The sequence below is a fragment of the Meles meles genome, chromosome 19 (assembly GCF_922984935.1).
Source record: "Meles meles chromosome 19, mMelMel3.1 paternal haplotype, whole genome shotgun sequence".
Taxonomy (NCBI): Eukaryota; Metazoa; Chordata; class Mammalia; order Carnivora; family Mustelidae; genus Meles; species Meles meles.
Window position 1 is genome coordinate 1,925,667 of NC_060084.1, and position 19,678 is coordinate 1,945,344.

The following is a 19,678-nucleotide window of genomic DNA, read 5'->3' on the forward strand; positions in this document are numbered from 1 at the left end:
CCGGCATTCTAGGCCTCCCTTTAGACTCAGGCAGTCCCTCCAGGCTTCAGGGCTGTGTCCTCCGGCTTCAGGGCTGCTGGAGAGAGGTTCCTGTAACCACAGCCACCGCCGGGGCCTGACTCTCTGGAAACAAGTAATGACAGGTTCTTGTGAGCTATTTAAGGCAAGCCGCGGTCACCAGACGGCAGTACACAGTCTCTCCCGGTGGGCCGCACCTTCTGGAACACCCGTGCCCTGGGTCACAGTAACCAAGGTCACCAGGGCCACCCAAGGCTGCTGGCGACGAGGCCGGAGCGGGTGTCTTGGTGCATCAGCCTGATTCCCCGCTCACTGCAGCGCGGGTGGAAGCGAGGGCACGTCGGGTCGCAGACAGAGGAAAGGAGTCCGACGGGCCAACTTGGGGCTTCTCTCCGGCTTCGCGACGTCCGGAGCGCTGGCCAGGCCCGGGCGCCACCCTGGGTAGAGTCCTCGCGGCCGCGGTGCTAGCGCTCTCGGACATCCTCCGGAGGGGTGCCGGGGGTCGGGGGCGAACCTCCAGGGGGTCCTCGGGGGCATTCTGGGAGTCCTGGGGGACCTCGGTGGGTCCTCAGGCCGTCCTGGGGGTGCTATGGGGGGAGAACTTCCGGTGGGATGCTCGGGCCGTCGTGGGCGGGCTCTCGGGGGACAACCTCGGGGCTCCTCGGGCCGTCCTCGCGGCGTCCGTCACGCCAGCCGGACCCCGGAGCGCAGCGGGGAGGGCGTCGGCCCGTTCGCTGCAGGCCGGGCTGTGGTCGGTCGCGCACGTCGCCGGTCGGGAGGGGGCTGCCGTCCTGCGATCTGGAGCCGCTGACGGGGACTCTTCCCCGACCCGCGTCCACGCGCGGGACCCCGGCCCGAGACCCGAAGGCGTCGGGCGGCGGCTGGGCCGCAGCGACCAGGTCGGCTCCGCCCGCGGCGGTGGGCGGGGCCGACGGGGTGCGGGGGCGTGGCCCAGGCTCGTGGGCGGGCCCGGCGCGCCCTGGCCGGCTCCCGGAGGCGGGGCTCCGCTCCGCGGCGGCGCGTGCGCACAGGCGGCGGCCGTCCCTCGCGCCGGCATGGCGGTGTGCGCTCGGCTCTGCGGTGTGGGCCCGTCGCGGGGGTGTCGGCGCCGCCAGCAGCGCCGGGGCCCGGCCGAGACTGCGGCGGCCGACAGCGAGCCGGACACGGACCCCGAGGAGGAGCGCATCGAGGCGGGCGCGGCGGCCGTGGCGGGGGCGCCGGGCGGTCGGGGCGCGGGCCCGCAGCCGCCCCCGCGCTGCTCGCTGCTGGAGCTGCCGCCCGAGCTGCTGGTGGAGATCTTCGCGTCGCTGCCGGGCACCGACCTGCCCAGCCTGGCCCAGGTCTGCACCAAGTTCCGGCGCATCCTGCACACCGACACCATCTGGAGGCGGCGCTGCCGCGAGGGTGAGCGCGGCGGCCGGGGGTCCCGGCGGGGGGGGCGGTCCCGGCCGGCCGCAGCGGGGACTCCGGGGCCCTCCCCCCGCACGGCGCCGGGGCGCGGGGTCCGGGGCAGGCGGAGCCGGGTCCACCCGCCGGGGGCGGGGGGTCCCCGGCTGTGGAGGCCGCACGGCGACTCGGTGGCCGCCCCGGAGTGGGGCTGCGTGGAGGCCGGCCGCGGGCTGACGCGCGTGGACGCCGCCGCCGGTCCCCGGGCCTCGGGAGGCGGCGCTGAGGAGGGCGGAGGGAGGGGTGCGGCCGGCGGCTGGGGCGGGGGGCCCGGAGTGCGGGGGTCTGCGGACGGGCAGGGGCTGGGTCCCCGCGGGGGCGCGGCAGGTCCGGGGCTCCCCGCGTCTGCGCGTCGGTGGCGCCGGTGTCCCTGCGGCTCCTCGCCGGGTGCGGAGTCGAGGTGCTCCCAGCCCGCGGCGGAGACCCGCTCGGGAAGCGCACGCGTGGGGTCCGCGCGTTTCCTCGCGCGCCGGTCGTCGCCGTAAACCGCCCCCGGACCGCCGGGGCGCAGAGAGCTCGGGGGCTCCGCGGCGTCCCTCTGCCCCGGAGCGGCGCCCCGCGGACGTCTGAGCGCGCAGCTTCCCCGTCGCCGGCGGCTGTGCGGTCCCGCGGGGATGGCTGTTGCTCGCGCCCTCCGGGACGGCGGGGACCGGCTCCTCCGTGCGCTCCCTCCGAGAGCCCGGCCCGCTGCGGTGGCGGTTGGAATGTGCGTCCGCAGACGGTGCACGAGCGGCCTGTCCCCCCCGAAGGCCCCCCAACGAGGGGGCGGCCGTCTTGTCCCTGCGGCCAAGCTCAGTGCTCAGGCGTCGGGTGCTTTGAGATGCTGGACGCGCTTCGCCTTCTTCCCAGGGGTTTTTGGGAGGTGCTGCTTCTGTAGGGCCGCTTTGGGGGTGAAAGGAGATGGACACATGAAGCGCTCACCCCCTTACTTTGAGACTTCCTGGCCATTTGATTGCATCTCTTGTGATTCCTTGTTTGTGTGTTGTTAATGCGTCTTGTTTAGGGTCTTTTTTGTGTTACAGATTTGTGTTGTAAGACGGGGTGCCTGGGTGGCTTAGGTCATGATCTCTGGGTCCTGTGATCCAGCCTGGCATCGAGCCTGCTCAGCAGGGAGCCTGCTTCCTCCTCTCTCTGCCTGCCTCTGCCTGCTTGTGATCTCTGTCTGCCAAATAAATAAAATCTTAAAAGAAATTTGTAAGACCTCTCTGAAGGTGAGCAGTATTGACCTTTTGTCACGTACGTGGCACGTGCATTTCTTTGGACATGTCTGTGAACCCTGCCTTGCGCTTTGCTCTGTTGTCCCCTGTCGTCTGCTCTCTGTACACTTCTAAGACCCAGACCCGCCGCAGGCGGTGGTCATGCTTTGAGAAGTTCCTCCGAGGGTCAGCCAAACCTGGGTGCTGGTTTCTGGTGGGTTTGTCTCCGGGGAGCTGGAACGCACCTAGCTCAACTGTAGGAACAGAGACTCCTGGAGACATTTGTGTAATCAAGGCTTGAAGGTGTGGTAGGGGTTAAAACTCACTGGCAGGGGCGCCTGGGTGGCTCAGTGGGTTAAGGCTCAGGTCATGGTCTGAGGGTCCTGGGATCGAGGCTCGCATCAGGCTCTCTGCTTGGCAGGGAGCCTGCCTCCTCCTCTCTCTCTACCTGCCTCTCTGCCTACTTGTGATCTCTATCAAATAAATAAACTTCAAAAAAAAAACCCGCACAACAAAACTCACTGGGGTTAGAGTTCAGGGTGAATTCTCAGTAGCTAAGTCCTGATGAAGATGTAGAAGGAAGTTGGGGGACAGACTCAGGACTGCAGTCCTTACCTGCTGGGGCCTTCTCCGTCCGTTTTCGTGGGGGAGGAGACAGTGTGATGTTAGAAGCAAGGCATCCTGTCCACCAGGGTGGCCGGGCATGTTAGGAAAATTTCCATTTTGAGAAATTAAAAAAAAGGGAAGAAAGACAAAAATGATAAAACAGGCGTATTTGTAGTCACCGCCAATAAGTGTTCATTGTTTTGTTATGTTTGTCTTTGATTACTTTACCGTTTTAAATTTTTAATGCTCTTATTTTGTTATGTTTCTAAAGACTTTATTTAAATGGGAGAGAGCACTTGTGAGAGCAAGCTCAAGCAGAGGTAGGGGGCAGAGGGAGGAGCAGACTCCCTTTGAGCTGGGAACCCCATATGGGGCTCCATCCCAGGACCCCGAGATCATGACGCGAGCCAAAGTCAGACGCTTCACTGACTGAGCCTCCCAGGCGGCCCCTCTACCTTCTCATCAGCGTGGCCCTTCTGAGAAGCAGCCAGTGTCTGTGGGTTTAAGTTAGTTGTGTGTGCATATGCCTGTGTACGTCCCCAAACACAACATTTGTGATGCGTGATTGTGGGAAATTAATCATGCTGTAAGTCTTGGGCGTCTGCTTTTTTCCTTTGTGAACTTGTGTTTTTAAGTTCTTCCCATGTGGATGCATGTAAGTCTGCTTCAGTCTTTTTTTTTTTTTTTTAAAGATTTTATTTATTTATTTGACAGAGAGAGACCACAAGTAGACAGAGAGGGAGGCAGAGAGAGAGAGAGGGAAGCAGGCTCCCTGACAAGCAGAGAGCCCGATGCGGGACTCGATCCCAGGACCCTGAGATAATGACCTGAGCCGAAGGCAGCGGCTTAACCCACTGAGCCACCCAGGCGCCCTGCTTCAGTCTTTTTAAATGCAGTGTGGTGGGTGGTCGTTGGAAAGGACACACTTTTCCTGCCCTTATTTTTATTTCTGTTTGTTGTACTCAGTGGACAGTGAGCGGTGTCCCTGTCTGTTGGATGGGGGTAGTGGACGTGCGGAAGCACGGCGGCCTGAGTCGGGGCGTGAGCCCTGCAGTTTGACTAGGGACTGCCGGGGTACTGCAGCTGGGACGCTCACCCTCCTGACCCGAGAGCATGACCAGATGAGTCACCAAAGGTGACACGCACGTTTGGCATGCACGGTCTCATCACCAAGCACTGTCATTTCTGGTCCAGCTGCCCGAAGTGACCCCATTTAATCCAGTAAGTGCCAAAATCTCTCTACTCTGAATGACCCATCTTTAATTATTTCAGTTCGGATGTGTTCAGTGACTAGGGAGGGGGCACATTTAAAAAATATTACTGGCAGTTTGGATTTTTCTTATTTGCTTATCCTTATTTTTTTGTCCACTGTCTACCCTATTTTTGTTGTTGTTGTTTATTTGTTTTTCTTACTAATTTGTTGGTTTTCTTCCACCTGAATACATTTCTGTTTAATATTTCAGGACATATCCTTAAAAGTCTATAGTGATATGCTGGTTAACCTCATTTCAAATGACTTTCGTGAAAGTTACAGTTTTTTTTTTAAAGATTTTATTTATTTGACAGACAGAGATCGCAAGTAGGCAGAGAGGCAGGCAGAGAGAGAGAGGGGGAAGCAGGCTCCCTGCTGAGCAGAGATCCCGATGTGGGGCTCGATCTCAGGACCCCGGGATCATGACCTGAGCAGAAGGCAGAGGCTTTAACCCACTGAGCCACCCAGGCGCCCCAGGAAGTTACAGGGTTAATCAAACTTAGTGTTGTGGGCTTCAGTAATGATTTTCGTCAGAAGGTTAGGAAGCTGGTTGCTAGGTCTTTGGCTTCACTAGTTTGTTCTGGTGGCCCCAGTTTCCAGCTTATCTGTGTCAGAAGTTGAATGGCCGGCTGTCCCCTCTGGCATTCCCAGAAGTCTGCTAGGGTCAGCCTGGTTATTGTAGGAGAACCGTCAAGTGTGGGCGGGTCTGGTCGTAGCTCTCTTAGCGCTACGTCATCTTTCCTGATCTAGACTTTTGGTTAAGGTGAGTTGATACGGCCAAAGCCCCAGGTCCATTTAGGTAAAAACCAAAGCCCTCCCAGCCTTGGCGGGCAGGAGGCTGGATCTCAGGCTGGTTGAGGGGTGAGTTAGCCCCTCACGTGTCCTGGAGTGGAGCCTCTGGGTCTGGTCCAGCCCCGATGGGTATAATGGTGGCTCAATTTTTTAGTTTCTTGGGAGGGTGAGTGAGACGAATTAGTGAATTTGCATGTTTACATGCTTGCTTTCTGTCTTGCGATAATTGGATTTCCCAGGACAGAAAACAAGCCACAAAAATGGGGTGTGGGGAAGAGAATAGCACATGCCTGTGTTTTACTACTTCAAAGAATTTGGGGCCATGATTGACTTTCAGGGTGCAGACAGTGCGTGTGTGTTTAAGGGCTGTTCCTAAAAGGACAGGTTGAGTTTGGAGGGTGGGGGGAGAGCTAGAAACTTAAAGCCAGGTAGCTATATTTATGATGTTTGGTGAGAAGCTCACCATCTCCAGTGCCCTAGCAATGAATCAGTTATTTTTGTAGGACTTTGGCCTATCCTTATCCTGTCTGTGGCCTACGGGGGCTGTCGGGTTAAATAGTTTCTAGTGGCGTTTCTCTAGGAAGGTCAAAGGTTGCCACTGAGCCGCCTAGTCCGCCTTCCTGATTTTGGGGCCGGCGCGGGAGGACTAGCTGCTGCTTATCTCCTTACAGGAACCGACCCAACCGAGCCCAGCCCCCAGGGCAGGCCCGGGCCAGGGTGAGGGTAAACACTCTTTTGATGCATCACTCCTTTGGCTGTGGGCCGCCTGCAGTTACTTGCGGGTGGGGCTATAAATAAGTCAGCATTTCTCAGACTTCTGAGGGTGGAAGCCAAGCGCGTTATTTTATTTTGCCTTTGACCCTGACAAGGCTTTTCTGCGTTAACTCCTCACATTTACTCGGTGAATTTTGAAGTCTACATTCAGACTGTAGTTCTAAATCAGAATACTCAGTAATAAATATATAAATAAATACAGTAAAAAAAGAAAATTAGAAGCAAAGGAAACGCTCATATGTGTATATTCTCCTTCCATACTGAGCTTTAAATATTCAGACACAAGGATTTTATATTATTTAGCTCAGTACCTGTCGATGTCTGGTTTTGAATTTATAATATATAATAGTACATATTATATGATATAGTATTATATATTGTAGTACATAATATATAACTTGGCCATTTCTACCCTTGATGGTATTTTTTTTATACAGAATATTTGTATATAATATTTTTTATTTGTTTCAAAGTGGGATTGAATTCCACCATAATAAGGAATAATTCTTTTTCAAAAAAAAAGAGGGGCGCCTGGGTGGCTCAGTGGGTTAAAGCCTCTGCCTTCGGCTCAGGTCATGATCCCAGGGTCCTGGGATGGAGCCCCGCATTGGGCTCTCTGCTCAGCAGGGAGCCTGCTTCCTCCTCTATCTCTGCCTGCCTCTCTGCCTAGTTGTGATTTCTGTCTTTCAAATTAAAAAAAAAAAAAAAGAGTAATTCTTTTCTAATAATAATATGGTTTTTATGACAAATGGGGAATTAAAAACCAGTATTTAATTCTGTTTTTGCAAACAAAAGAGAATGTTTTTATTCTATATGGTATGCTGATGCAAAAAAATAAAAAATGTGGCTTTTGTTAAATATGACTGAAATTGGAGGGGTGTTTTGGGAAGAGTTAAACTGGGCAAGTTGTGCATTTTAAGGTTGGCTTTAGGGATTTCTGTGATTCCTCTAAAGCGGATCCTTGCTCAGCCCGCTGGTTTTGGCAGTGGGGAGGGCGAGTTGGCAGGTGGATAAACAGACTGTCGAGGCAGTAGGGACACGGGTCTTAACCACGGGAAGGGGCATCCAGCCCTCCTGTAGCATGATCCCAGAATTTGAGGGGGAAACCTTTATCCTTTTCTTCTGCTTTGCCCTTTGGAAGGACTGCAGTTCTCTGTACTTAGGATTGTGGAAGCTGTTCTGGTTTATAGAGAAACCTCTTCCTTTCCCTTAGCGAAGCAGGAAAGGGTGAAGGGCAGTGGTGCCTCACGGGGAGCATTTTTCAGACTTCCTTTATTTCACCCTAAAAAAGTAAGCTGGAAAGGGAGCCTGGTACGCAGAGAGCATCAGGTGGCAATCTCCCCCGCCATGTTTAATCGGACAGCCAGTGGTGCTTTGCCAAGAGTGGGCTGGTTGGCAGAGGACCAGGCACGGTCACTGTTGTCCTGTGCTTAGAAGATGATTACGTAATGCACCAAGGCTCTGGGTTTGTCTTTCTGGCTGGAAAGGGCATGGGAAGAAGACAAGGGTGTCTTTGGACTTTGCAGAGAACAAGTGTCCTCTCGAAAGCGAAGGCCCTTTCCGGAGATGGGCAGGGTTTGGAACACATGAGTCAGCATCCTTTGCCAGGGATACCATCGGTGTCCACCTGGTGGCGATGGAGAGGCTGGTCCACCGCACCCGGCCAGGCCTGCGGGTGGAGTTTTAGCGGAGGAGCAGGGAAGTGTTGGGAACACCGGACCACGTCCAGGGGGAGATGGTGGCAGAGTCAGGCTCCCAGGCTTCTCTCCCGGTCTCATACGTGGGCGGTGGGACAGTGGGTGTGCAGCCAGGAAGGGTGGGTGTCTCAGGGTGACAGAGGGGCCTTAGTAGGCGCGGGTCTCCCCTGGCCAGCAGGTGCTTGTCGTGGGAGCTGGACTGCGGTCAGAGTCGTCTCGCTGCAGGAGTGCGGCTTCTCACAGTGTCCGTTGGCACAGGGACTGTTTATCTCTGCGTGGCCCGGACTCGTTGAGAATGAGTCACGCTGATCTCGTAGGCGGTTTCAGCCGTCCTGGGGAACGGTTTGTTCAGCCTCCCAAGTGTTCCCGGTGTTTATCTGGAGACACCTGTGGGCGTGTCCAGATTCTGAGTTTTACAGTCTTGCCTCCTAAGATGAGGTGGCTGCAGAGTGTTTTTCCAGATCTCCCACATTATTTAAAAAAAAAAAAAAGCCACTTCATCCAGTTACGGTAGTAGCTAAGTAGAGCAGTTGTGCCCTGTGGGCGGCGGGGCGTCCTTGGGGACTGGCAGCGACAGCCGTGCTGGGAGCCTGGCCTGGTTGCCGGACTCTCCGTGTCGCCTGGTGGAGGGCCCCTCTCCCAGCAGCCCCCAGCCCTGCCTTGGACTTCTTTTCAGCCTCAGAAGTAAAGGTGTGAACCATATTTTATTAGGGAGTGTGATTATCCCTAATTGAGTGCAAACAGGATTTTACTCCGAGCCCGGCGGGTGGGAAGGAGGCCTCCGGTGCACACTCGGGCCCTCCTCCCTGGCTCTGTCCTGCTTGCCCGGCACCACGTCTGACTCCGTCTCTGTTCCTCCTGCCTCGGACTTACCCAGCGGGGCAGCGGCCTCCTTGGAACCCCGCACCCCACATTTCCCGGTGTATCTCTGCCTGCGTTGGAACCTCTGTCCATACCTGAGTCCCTTCTTGTGGACTCCCGTCTCCCCGCAGTGCTGGGGGAGAACCTCCCTTTCCGAGTGGATCTTGTCTGCCACAGACTCGCTGCAGGTAGTGTCTTGGTGCTGCGCCCGTCTGGCGTGGCGGGGCCCCCTCAGTGGCGGTGACCGGGAGAATGGGACTAGGTCCCCACTGTGGCAGCCTCCCAGGCCCCCGAGGAACGGCGCTCTCTGTCAGTCACATTCTGCTCCACGCGTGTGCACATCCCAGCCCCGCTGCCACGGCTGCCGTGTCCCTGAATCTCCACCTCCTCTCCCTGGAAGGGGCCCCAGGAAGCAGAGCCGGTCTGCTGGGTCAGCCCGCAGTTGGGGGGGGACCTCTAGCCCACCCCCACCCGCAGACACCGAGGGAGTCGCGCATGCTGAGGAAGGCGCCGTGGGGCTGGAGAGTTTCTGGTCCGGCCCGGCACGGGGCCCTGAGCTCGTGGGACGGGAAAGAGAGGAGGGCGCTTGGCAGCCCCAGGCTGTGAGGTCACATGAGGCTGCCGCTTATGTGTTGACCCGACTCTGCCAAAGTACTAGGCTGTTCTCCCTCCTGGCAAAACGTTTTTCAGATAGCTCTTCGGACATTTTCCGATTGGAATATTTGAAGTGGCAGTTTAATTTTTTGTTATAGTAACACATACGTAAGCAACAGTGGCCGTTCGGACCGTTTGTAAGCGACGGCTCTGATGGTCCACTGTTTGGTGGGTTCAGCTGGACCGCCGCCCGCCTCCTTCGCTCGCTGGTCCTGCACACCTCGGCTCCGTCCCCTCACACACCTGCTCCCCTGCCCCCTCCCGCAGCCACCGTCCCGGCTGTCTCTGGGAGTCTGACTGTCCAGGTGCCCCATACCCTTGTTTTTCCCTGAGCACGATGTCCCCAAGGTTCGTGCCTGCTGCGGCAGATGACGCAGTTTACTGCCTTTTTTAGGCCGAGTAACCATCCACCTGGCGGATGGACCACGGGGTGTGGTGTGCTCGCTGCCCGCGGACGCTCAGGTTGCTTCCGTCTCTTGGATGTTGTGAGGTCCTGCTGCGAGCCCGGGCATAGCCATATCTCAGCCCCCGCTCTCAGTTCTCGCGGGGCTGTCCCCAGAAGCAGAATGATAGCTGGATCCCTGTTTCTGCACAGCACAGCCGTTACATTTTGTAAATTTCAAGTCTGGCTGACCCATGCTCCTCCCTTCCCAGCTTTTTGTTTTGTTTTGTTTTGTTTTTGCTATCTTTGGAGTAAGTATTTCCAGAAAAGAATTGCTTAAGCTGGGCGCCTGGGTGGCTCAGTGGTTTAAGCCACTGCCTTCGGCTCCGGTCATGATCTCAGGGTCCTGGGATCGAGTCCCGCATCGGGCTCTCTGCTCTGCAGGGAGCCTGCTTCCCTCTCACTCTCTCTGCCTGCCTCTCTGCCTGCTTGTGATCTCTCTCTGTCAAATAAATAAATAAAATCTTTAAAAAAAAAAAAGAATTGCTTAAGCTCTTTTATATAATAGATTAGCAGGGACTTTTTTTTTTAAGTTTTTATTTACGTAATCTCTGCACCCATCATGGGGCTTGAACTCACGACCCTCTGCTGAGGAGTCACACGCTCCACTGAGTGAGCCAGCCAGACGCCCCGTCAGGGGAACTTTTTGAACCGGCAGCCTGCAATACCAAATCAGCGTTGGATTGAGAAGGCCTGTAGGCGGCACGGTGGCATGCCCGCTTGCCGTCAGCGGGGCCGGGACCTGTGCCAAAGGGCGGAGTTCACACTTGGTGGTTTTCTGGGAGGACACATGGTGCTGGTGAGTACACAGGCCTTCCGGCTATTTTAAGGACCGGCTCCCTTGATGACTTACGGGAACGTGGCTAGAACAATCAGAGGATGTGGAGTTGTTCTGAGTCCCTCTTTAAAAACAGAAAAGGTTTTCCCGTCAGGTGGAAAATAGCAGACAATTCGTGTAGGAACGGTTGGGTCAGAGTGACACTGTGGATTTAGTCTGACTTTTCGGGAACAGTAAGAAGAACGCCCGTTCTGTCTGAGCACCACGCTCTAGTTCTGCTTCCTTTCTGGTTGTTGGAGGGTTTGTGGTTCCCTTATCTGCTTGGGCAGCGTTCGTGCCTGTGCCGTGTGAGCGTACCGTTTCTTGACACGTGCAGAAATTACTTATCTTTATTTTTTTCTTTATTTGAGAGAGAGAGAGAGCAGGAGCAGGGGGAGCAGCAAAGGGAGGGGGAGAAGCAGGCTCTTCCCTGAGCAGGGAGTCCCAGGCGGGGCTCCATGCTGGGACCCTGGGATCATGACCCAAGCCAAAGGCAGACGCTTCACCAACGGAGCCCCACAGGTGTCCTGGGTGCAGAGATTTAGAATGAGGCGGCAGTTCTGGGTCCAGCCCTCACAGCCATTCAGAAGCATCGTTCCTGTCAGGCTGGAGTGTGAGTTGGAGTCTGATTCAGAAATCGTAAGCCAGGTCACAGTCTTCACCGCCTGGGCCCAGAGACGCGCCCACGCCCAGGAGCAGTGCCTCACAAGGGCCTGGCCGTGGCCTCGGGTGCCGTCAGCCACGGGAGCACACCCGGGTGCGTTTTCAGGGCTCTGTCCCGGATCTCACCATTGGCCCCGAGAGTCACGGTGTCTCGCCTGCCGCACTACACATGACAAGAGAAGATCCTGCCCCCGCAGCCCCCGCTTGGTCACCGGGGCACTGAGACCCGGCCCTGTCTGTCCGGGCAGCACCAGCGGCCGCTGGAACCGGGAAGGGGAGCTGTCCGTTCAGAACCCCCCTCCCGTCCCCAGGAAGCGAACCGGGTGGCCTCCGATTCTGTTATGCAGCAACAGGTTTGAAGTGCATCGTTTGCGCAGGAGAAGGCGAGTGGCTGTGGAGAGCCCAAGCGGTGGCCCTGCCTGGGTTTTCCGGGGGAGCCACCTGGCCACCATGGGCTGCACGGAGCCAGCGGCAGGTGGTGAAGAGAGCTGTCGGAGAGCAGAGTGCTTCTCAGTGAGAGTGGGGTACACCGGCTCGTCCCGTGTGCTTTGCCGGTCCACAGGGGAGCAGGACTTGGGACAAGCTGTGGTCTCTCATGCTGGGGACCCCCTTGGACGGCGGTGTTGCTGTGTCCCTGCCCCAGGCGCACGGACGGCGTATTCCTGTGCGTGCTCTCAGGTTCCCACGCTTGCATTGTCCTGGGGGAGAGAGTCCACATTCTTCTTGGCAGCAGGATGAAACGCATGCTTTTTATCTTTTTGCCTGATAGTGAGCAAGGCCATGATTTACATCTTAGGAGTCTTCAGCTTCACGTCTCCTTACCTCTTCACGAGGTAGGGAAGAGCGCGGCTCCCTGGGAGGCTGGTGGGAGGTGGGAGGTGCCGAGTAGCTCCCTTGCTCCAGATCCCTTCTCCCTTCTGAACCTGCTTTGCCTGCAGCTGGCTGGACTCCCGTCACTGTGTAGATGCGCTTGGGCTGATATCGTCCACGTAGGCACCGTCGGGAGTGACATCATGAGGGGACAGCCCTCGGCCACTACTAGCCACGCTGTGTGAGTCCACGTTTCAGACGGGCCACTGAGCTCCCCGCCTTGTCCAGCCTTGGCGGCCCTTCCTGGGACGGGGGCAGAGTGCTGCTCACGGAGGTGGCTGCGGGTAAGGCCCCAGCTGGGTCCCTGAGCCCCGGATGAGCGCAGTCCTGGTGGGGACTGTGTGAGGGCTTGGGCAGCGGGGGCGCTGAGCACGCTTCTGCCCCCGCTTTCTCACCCCTGAGCGGCGTCCCACCCGGGCTTCCGCTCTGGGTCCCGTACCACGAGCTCTGCTGCTTTGTGCAGCCCCGGCCCCTCTGTGCGCGTGTCCTCCTCGCTGGCGTGGACGGGACGGCGGCAGTGCTCAGGCCTGCCAGCCAGGTCGGATACAGTGGTGCGTGGCCTGGCCCGCGCAGAGGCTGGTGCCAGGCGGGCTGGTCACTGTCAGCGCTTGGGCCCCTGGCAGTTCTGGATTCGTGTGATGAGTTCAGTGTGTTGCTTTCCTTGCAAACCCTTGCTGGGACCCGACCCGAAGGACCCGAAGTTTCAGGAGGGAATCTGAGGTGGGCGACTTGGAAAAGTGGGGTGGGGTCGGGACAGGGAGGAGGAAGCAGGAAGGCGCCGTCAGCCAGGCGAGGTCAGGGAGGCGGGGAGGGCATCCGGGTTCTCCGTCGCTGGTTGAGGTCTGGGGGTCCTGGTGCCAAAGGGGTGTGGGTGCGGCTCCTCCTTCAGGCCCTCCTCCAGTCTCTCGCCCGGATCTCCCCTCACAGGCCCGTGGCTTTGTTTAATAGAACGGGTGGCACGGGAGCCGCAGTGCAGGTTTGGGGGCCTTCGTGGGACCCTGACACCAAGGACGATCTCATTTCCACGGCAGCGCGCTGTTCGCAGGCCCCCGAGTCTGTGCCATACTCGCTCCGTGAGCTGGGGATTGTGTGATTTGGGGTTTGTGCATTTAGGCTTCTGGAGGTTCTCGGGATAGTGTGTGGATTGTTGCTTTGTCAAGGGTGGTCTAAACACAGAATGAGGGCCTCGCTGGTGAGTGTGGGTGCAGCAGCGAGGGACGGACTCTGCCTTGGAAGATGGGGCCAAGGCTTTGGCATGCACCTGCCCTCCCCGCCCTCAGTCTCTCTGTGTCTCTGTGGCCTCGTGACTTCTGGCCTGTGACCTCCAGCACATGTTTCTCGTTGCAGAGTACGGCGTCTGCGAGAACCTGCGGAAGCTGGACATCACGGGCGTGTCTTGTAGAGACGTCTATGCCAAGCGTAAGTGAACCTGTTGCCCGCCACAGCCCCCTTCATTCCAGAGGCAGACGCAGAGTGAGCGCCCACGACAGGAGTGTGGAGAAGGTGACCCACGGCCCACAGTTCCCTCCCGGCGCTGGGAGCGGCAGCCCTCCTGCGAGGGGCTCTTTCCTCCATCTCGGGGGTGTCTCGTCCTTATTTTCAGCCCGTCACAGACAGTGGTGTCTTCCGTTAGGTGTGGAGAAGCGTTCGTTGTGAGAAACTGGCTGCGCTGGGGACAAGCCTGGGGAGCTCCAGAGGTTCCTTTCCCTGGATCCTGGGCCCGCAGCCCGAGGGGCACGTGGACAGCAGCTTCACTGGGAAGTGGGAAGTGTGGCCGCTTCTGCAGGCTTCCTCGGCCGCCTGCCTGCAGCCCCACGTCAGGCTCCGCTGTCTGGGGCTCCATCTACCAGGCAACCTCCCATCCCCACGTTGAGCCTTCCAGTCCCTGTTTCCTGTTCTCTGCTCGTTTGCTTTCCAGAGTTACCAGGGACACGCCCCGAGTGCTCCGACACCCCCAGCCCCACATATCTCTCCTCAGTGCCCCTTAGCGTGAGGCTGTGAAGATCTCTGTTCACACAGACACCGCCCAGGAGCTGTGGCCCGGCACCGACCCATGGAGCAGCCGGTGGGTTCACCCCTGGGCGGCCGTCTCATGCGGTCTTAGCTCCCCGGGGCTGGGGATCAAAGGACAGAGTAAGAGATGATGGGGACCAGTTCTCTTTGGCTAAAGTAGACTATTCACTGCTCCTAAGAGGACCTTAAGGGGACGCCTGCGGGGCTCAGTAAGTCAAGCGTCTGCCTTCGACTCAGGTCATGATCCTGGGGTTCTGGGATCGAGTCCGGCATCGGGCTCCCTGCTCAGTGGGGAGTCTGCTTCTCCCTCCGTTCATGCTTGCTCTCTCTAAACAAAATCTTTAAAGAAATAAAAAGGAACTTCAAGTTTCATTTTAAAACAGTCTTGGTAGGTTTGGGTTTTCACATCTCGGGAAGTATGTCCGTTGAAAGCAGAGCAGGTACTGCCCCTTCCCGGACGCCTCACCGGGGGCAGCGGCCGCAGTCTGACTCAGGACGGACGGAAGCAGGTCTCTGAGAGCCTCCGCAGTGCTAGCAGCCCCCCAGGGTCTGGAGCGTGCCCGCTGCTGCCTCTCTCCGTGTCCCTGTTCTTAGTGGGTCTGTCACTCAGGCTCTCCCTCCAAGATGTCCCTCCTTCCTGTGACTGTCGGGCAGCACAGGGTTTCCACGTAGGGCTGGCTCTGGGGGGGACGCGGGCCGTGCTCCCTCCTTGGATGTGGCCGGTTTTGCCCCGTCCGAGGCTTCCCTCCGCACCGTGATCCATGGCAGCTTGGGGCTGTGCAGTGGTTGGTGTTCTGAGGGGACTCGCCCACGTTGGGGAGCGCTCCTGTCAGTGGGCTGGAGGTCCTTCAGGAACCTTCCTCAGGGGAGCCAGTGTGCTGATGATTTGCAGAGTTCGTGGGGCTCAGCCGTGCCATCTGACCCACCACCTGGCTCTGGGAGCCCTCTGCCTGGTCACGCCCAGCACCCCGCTTTTCCCTGCCCTCCTGAGGCCTGGGCTTCCTCCTCGCTCCAGCCGCCACGCCCAGCTCTGAGTTACCTCCTGAGCCCTATCCTTGGGCTTGGCCCCCAGTGCAAGGCTGGCAGCTCGGGACCTGCCAGCTCCCCATTCCCTGTGCTCGCTCAGACTTGCTTCCTTCTCTTGCCTCCGTTCCACCTTCCACCAACCCAGGAAGACACGTCTCTGGGGACACGGGTCTAGGGGGCCCTAGTGGCCATGTGTCCTGATAGCCTGAGCCCTTCCTGTCTTTTCCTCTCTGCAGCCAGGCCGGTGCTGCTCTGCATCCTGCAAAGCCCAGAGTCCAGAGGCAGAAAGCCAGTTCTGCGCCTGCCTCCTGCCCTCCATGCCATGGGCGCCCCCATAGCCTCGGCTGCAGCCTTGGTTCCTCCGCGGCTGCCCAGAACTCAGCTCTTAAATCCGGCCAGAGTGTGGAGTCGGAGGGACTTGAAGTGGCGGTCAGCCTTGGTGTTGGAGCAGGACCCGGTTCTGCCCACGACAGTCTCTGTATGCGCACATGAAACTGCTGTCCTGGCTTTCCTGGATGGTTGGCTGGCTTCCAGGCTTTTGTGACCGGCCTGCCTGAGTCCGTTAGGTTTGGGATAGCGGATTGGGTTGGTCATTGGACGGTATCACCTGAAAGGCACTTGGAGGCAGAGTTCTGTGCAGGAGCTTAGGAGTTACCATTCCAAACAGCGCCTGGACGAAGGCGGGTGCGGACACCTGCCCGGTGTGGGGGCAGATGTGGGAATAGGCCCCCACGGAGCCCAGCTCGGCTGTGCTGTCTTGTGGAGCACCGGTGGGCAAGTAGCCGTGAGCAGCAGGTGGTATGGCCAGGCGCAGGCTGGGGGTGGGAGAGGGCCCGGCCGGGGCGAGGGGAACACGCTCGCCTGCACATCTGGATGGCTAGGGACGCGGACAGGTGAGGACAACATCAGGGGATTTCTTTTCATTGCTGAATCTTGGCCCCTTAAAAATGGTTTTGAGATCCAGGGAACGATGACCTTTTTCAGTGTCTGGAAGCGTTGAATCTGCCCTGGTCAGAGCCAGCTTCAGTTTTCATGGTCATGATGTGACAGCTGTGTTTTTGTGAGTTTGCTCTGAATGCCTTATCAAGGAGAAAACCGCTTAGCCGCTGGACCGGGCAGTGGAGGGAAATCAAGGTTGGTTCCTGGCATGGACGGGTTTAGGAGGGAGGAGGCTTGAGTTAGGAGGCCGCAAACATCACCCTCAGAAATCAAACAGACGCAGAGAAGTCAAGGGGAATGCTGTGCACCAGGCGAGGGAGAGATCAGAGTCGGATACAGGGGTTCCCTAAGTGGCCCCCCAAACATCCCCTAGCCACAGCCTTGGCTTCCCACCACCGGGTGCTCCTTTGATCTGTGGCAGCTGAGAGAGGAGGGTCCTGGCCTTCCCACCTTCGTGAGTTTCTGGTGTGGCTCCACTGGTTAAAGGAAGACAGGTCACCCCTGGCAGACACTTGCACCCTGAGGTTCTGGCGGCTGAGTGTGCAGTGGGAGATGTCCTTCGTCAGTGAGGGGGGGTGTTGAGTCACGGAAACAGAGCCATCTTTACCCTTTCCCTGCTGTGTCTGTTCAGGTATAAACCCTCGCGTGAAGTCGGGACGTTTCATGAAAATTCTTCCCGATTACGAGCACATGGAATACAGAGATGTTTACACCTGCCGTACGTACCTGCTGCTGGCTTTGGCTTTTGCGGGCGAGCACGGCCAAGAAGCTGCATGGAGAGGGACCTCTAACTCCGGGCACAAGGACTGTTTGGGTGTTTAAAAGCGAGCTGCCCTCCTTGGCTTCTGCTGTTTTCTTACCTTTGCTGTTTTCTGTGGCTTGGCCACAGCTGAGGCCACACCTGAGCCGTGGCCCTGGGTCGGCTGCACACGTGGGCCGGGATTCCGCGGCAGCTTTGGGGTTCTTGGGTAGTATGGCAAGACCACTCGGTTGGCGCACATTTTAGTGTTACTGTTTATGGGGCTGCGAGGACAGGGTAGAAGCCTTAAAACACTTGTGCTCCAAAGTTAAGTGTACGCGGTCTGCTTCTGGATGTCGTTCGTCACGTTGTAACAGCGTATGTGAAATAAAAAAACACTGGGCAGGAGTGAGCAGAAGCACTTGGTTATTTGGAACCCGACTCCCCTCTCCACGGGTGTTACTTGAGGCTGGAGCTTCCCTGAGCCGTGCGCACACATGTCCACGCTCTTTGGCTGAGGCGGAAAGTGAGTTTTGTTGTCACGAAGTCATCCCACGTGCCTGCTTGCGCTACAAGGGGTTGTTACGTTCCTGGAAGCACACGGCCCCTTCCCTCGTTCCTCCCACTCTGAACCCTCCAGTCTGTTGCCTGCCTGGAGCAGACCCGCTTCTCAGTCTCGTTGACACACGATTTCTGTCAAAACCCGTGGGAGTTGCGCACGGGATCGCTCCTAACCCCGTCCGACGGTGGACACGCAGCCGAGGTGTGTTTGCTGGTCCTGTGGAGACCATCCCGGTGCTAGGGCCCTGGTTAGCCTGCTTCGGGGGATGCAAGGATGGGGCGCAGCTCCTGACCACACCCACCTTGCTCGCATCATCAGGCCCAGAGCTGGACTGGGGTGGAGAGAGGAGACGAGGGGCCTCGTCGGGAGCGTGTCCGAGCAGCGAGAGGAGCCGGCTGGGCTGTCGGGGGCTGGGCGGCTCTGGGCTGGGGCTGGAAGGTACGAGTTGTGTCCTTGCTGAGCGCTCCAGGAGGTCGCCTCCAGCACGTTCCGTCCTGCTCGTCCTGCGTTGACCCATGCTCCCCATTAGCAGCCAGAGAGCATGGGTGCCGCATCCAGCCCAGCCTTCCAGAACTGTCCGGGCCGCCTGGTGTGTGAGGACCTCGGGGCCTGGCACTGTTGTCTCCCGTACCCACTTGTCCTGTTCCTGGAGCTCTTGGGACCCCGTGTGCCCTGGTCCCCTGGTCCCTTGGTCTCTGCTGACCAGAGTGGCTCCTCAGCCTCAGCAGAAGACGCCGTCCGGGGAGAGGCAGGCCGGCCCGTCCAGAGTGAACCTCTGAGGAGCTCTGTGGCCCCACGGGAGCTCAGCTGCTCACTTTGGCCTGCTTTGTCAGGCCGCATGTCGTTGGCTGACAGTCTGGCTCATCTGTGTCTTTGAGGGTGCGGGCAGCGTCTCGAGGGGAGCGCGTCGTGCTCACGGCGTAGCCAACACGTGTCCTTATGCGTGGACTGGGAGCGGCTGTCTGTGACCACAGGGCTCTGGGTTTCGAGATTCCCCTCTAGAGCTCTGGCGGTGCCCCAGGTAGCTCTGGGGGTTCGGTGGAACGTTGTGCACCCCGCAGCGGGGAGATGGAGAGGCCACGTTTAATGCTTGGGCGCAGGTGACAGGGTGTTAGGCTGCACAGGAGAGACTGACCGGAAGGCTCCTCCAGAGTCCAGTCGGCGGGGGGCGGGGGGAAGGGGCGGGAACGCACCAGGGGTGTGAGGAGGGGGGAGACCCATGGGAAGTCTGGAAACAGGAAGGTGCTCGTGGAGAGGGCAGGGGCCCCAGCAGGAAGTGCATTGGGAGACGGAGCCCACCTGCCCATCACCCGGCTGAATCCTGGAGCCCGTGGGGTCGTCTTCCTGCTCCCGCTCTGGATGTCGATTCTGGTCCTGCAGCTTGACAACGGTTCCTGTGTTAGTTCCACGGGCTTCTTGTGGTGGAGCCTTCGGGGATTTCTGCCGACGGTGTCATGTCGACTGCAGACGGCGAAGGATTTACTTCTTCCCAGTCTGGGTGCCTGTTACTGCTTTTTCTGCCCGGTTGCTCAGGCCAGGCCCTCCAGCACTGTGTAGGATACAAGGGGTGAGAGGGGGCATCCCTGCCTTGTTCCGACCTCAGAGGGCAAAGCTCTCGGCTTTTCCCCGCTGAGTGTGACATTAGCTGGGGGTTTCTCACCTGTGGCCTTGTTTCGTGGGGGCACAGCCTTTCTCGACCCATTTTGTGGAGCTCCTAAGTTTCTGTCCTAAGTAGATACTGGATTTTTGCAGATGCTCTCCCTGCATCTGTCAGGGCCGTACGATTTTTGTCCTTGATTTTGTTAAGGTGCTGTCACAGCTTGGATTTCTGGATGTTGAACCATTTTTTTACCCCAGGATCAACTCCATCTGATGATGGTCAGTGACCCTTGTAATGGACTGTTGAGTGCGATCTGCTTGTGTTTTGTTGAGGTTTTTGTAGGAGCTTGGCCTGCAGGTCTCTGTCCTTGTGGCCTCCTAGTTTCGGTACCAAGGTCGTTCTGGCCTGATGAGCTTGGACACGTCTCCTGCTCTGATTTTGTTTTTGTTCACCAGAAGCTACTAGCAAGTAGCAGGAGATACAGAGGTTGTCTCTGTGATGATCTTGTGGACCAGAGTGACGTGCGGAACACCCGTCACCCAGAAGCCCGGCTCCCCAGCCTCAGACCTGGTGGTTCAGGCACGAGTGAGGGCCGTGCGGCGTGGGGCCGGCTGTCTGCGTGTGGCCCACGGGGGAAGAGAGCCGGCTCCCCGCCCACGCCGCGCTGAGGACAGCGGGATCTTTTGGGTTTGGTGTTGTCTCCTGTGGCAG

At 58.2% G+C, this 19,678-nt stretch overlaps 2 protein-coding genes across 5 annotated transcripts in view; both read left to right on the forward strand.

The window, feature by feature from the left end:
* Window positions 1-257: 257 nt before the first annotated feature.
* Window positions 258-19,678, forward strand: part of FBXO31 (F-box protein 31) — a 40,381-nt gene continuing 20,960 nt past the window's right edge. Inside the window, exons 1-3 of one of the 4 annotated variants that reach the window (XM_045987507.1) lie at window positions 258-1,422; window positions 13,436-13,507; window positions 16,698-16,784. In XM_045987507.1, the coding sequence (XP_045843463.1) occupies window positions 1,074-1,422; window positions 13,436-13,507; window positions 16,698-16,784 (508 nt within the window). In that variant the 5' untranslated portion in view covers window positions 258-1,073. The remainder of the gene's footprint in view (window positions 1,423-13,435; window positions 13,508-16,697; window positions 16,785-19,678) is intronic. The other 3 variants (XM_045987508.1, XM_045987509.1, XM_045987506.1) reach the window with 3 other exon arrangements.
* LOC123930958 lies at window positions 10,977-13,424 on the forward strand. Its single transcript, XM_045987510.1, has 2 exons — window positions 10,977-12,051; window positions 12,157-13,424. Exon 1 carries the CDS (start codon window positions 11,033-11,035, stop codon window positions 11,954-11,956), a length of 924 nt encoding a protein of 307 aa, XP_045843466.1. The 5' UTR covers window positions 10,977-11,032; the 3' UTR covers window positions 11,957-12,051; window positions 12,157-13,424.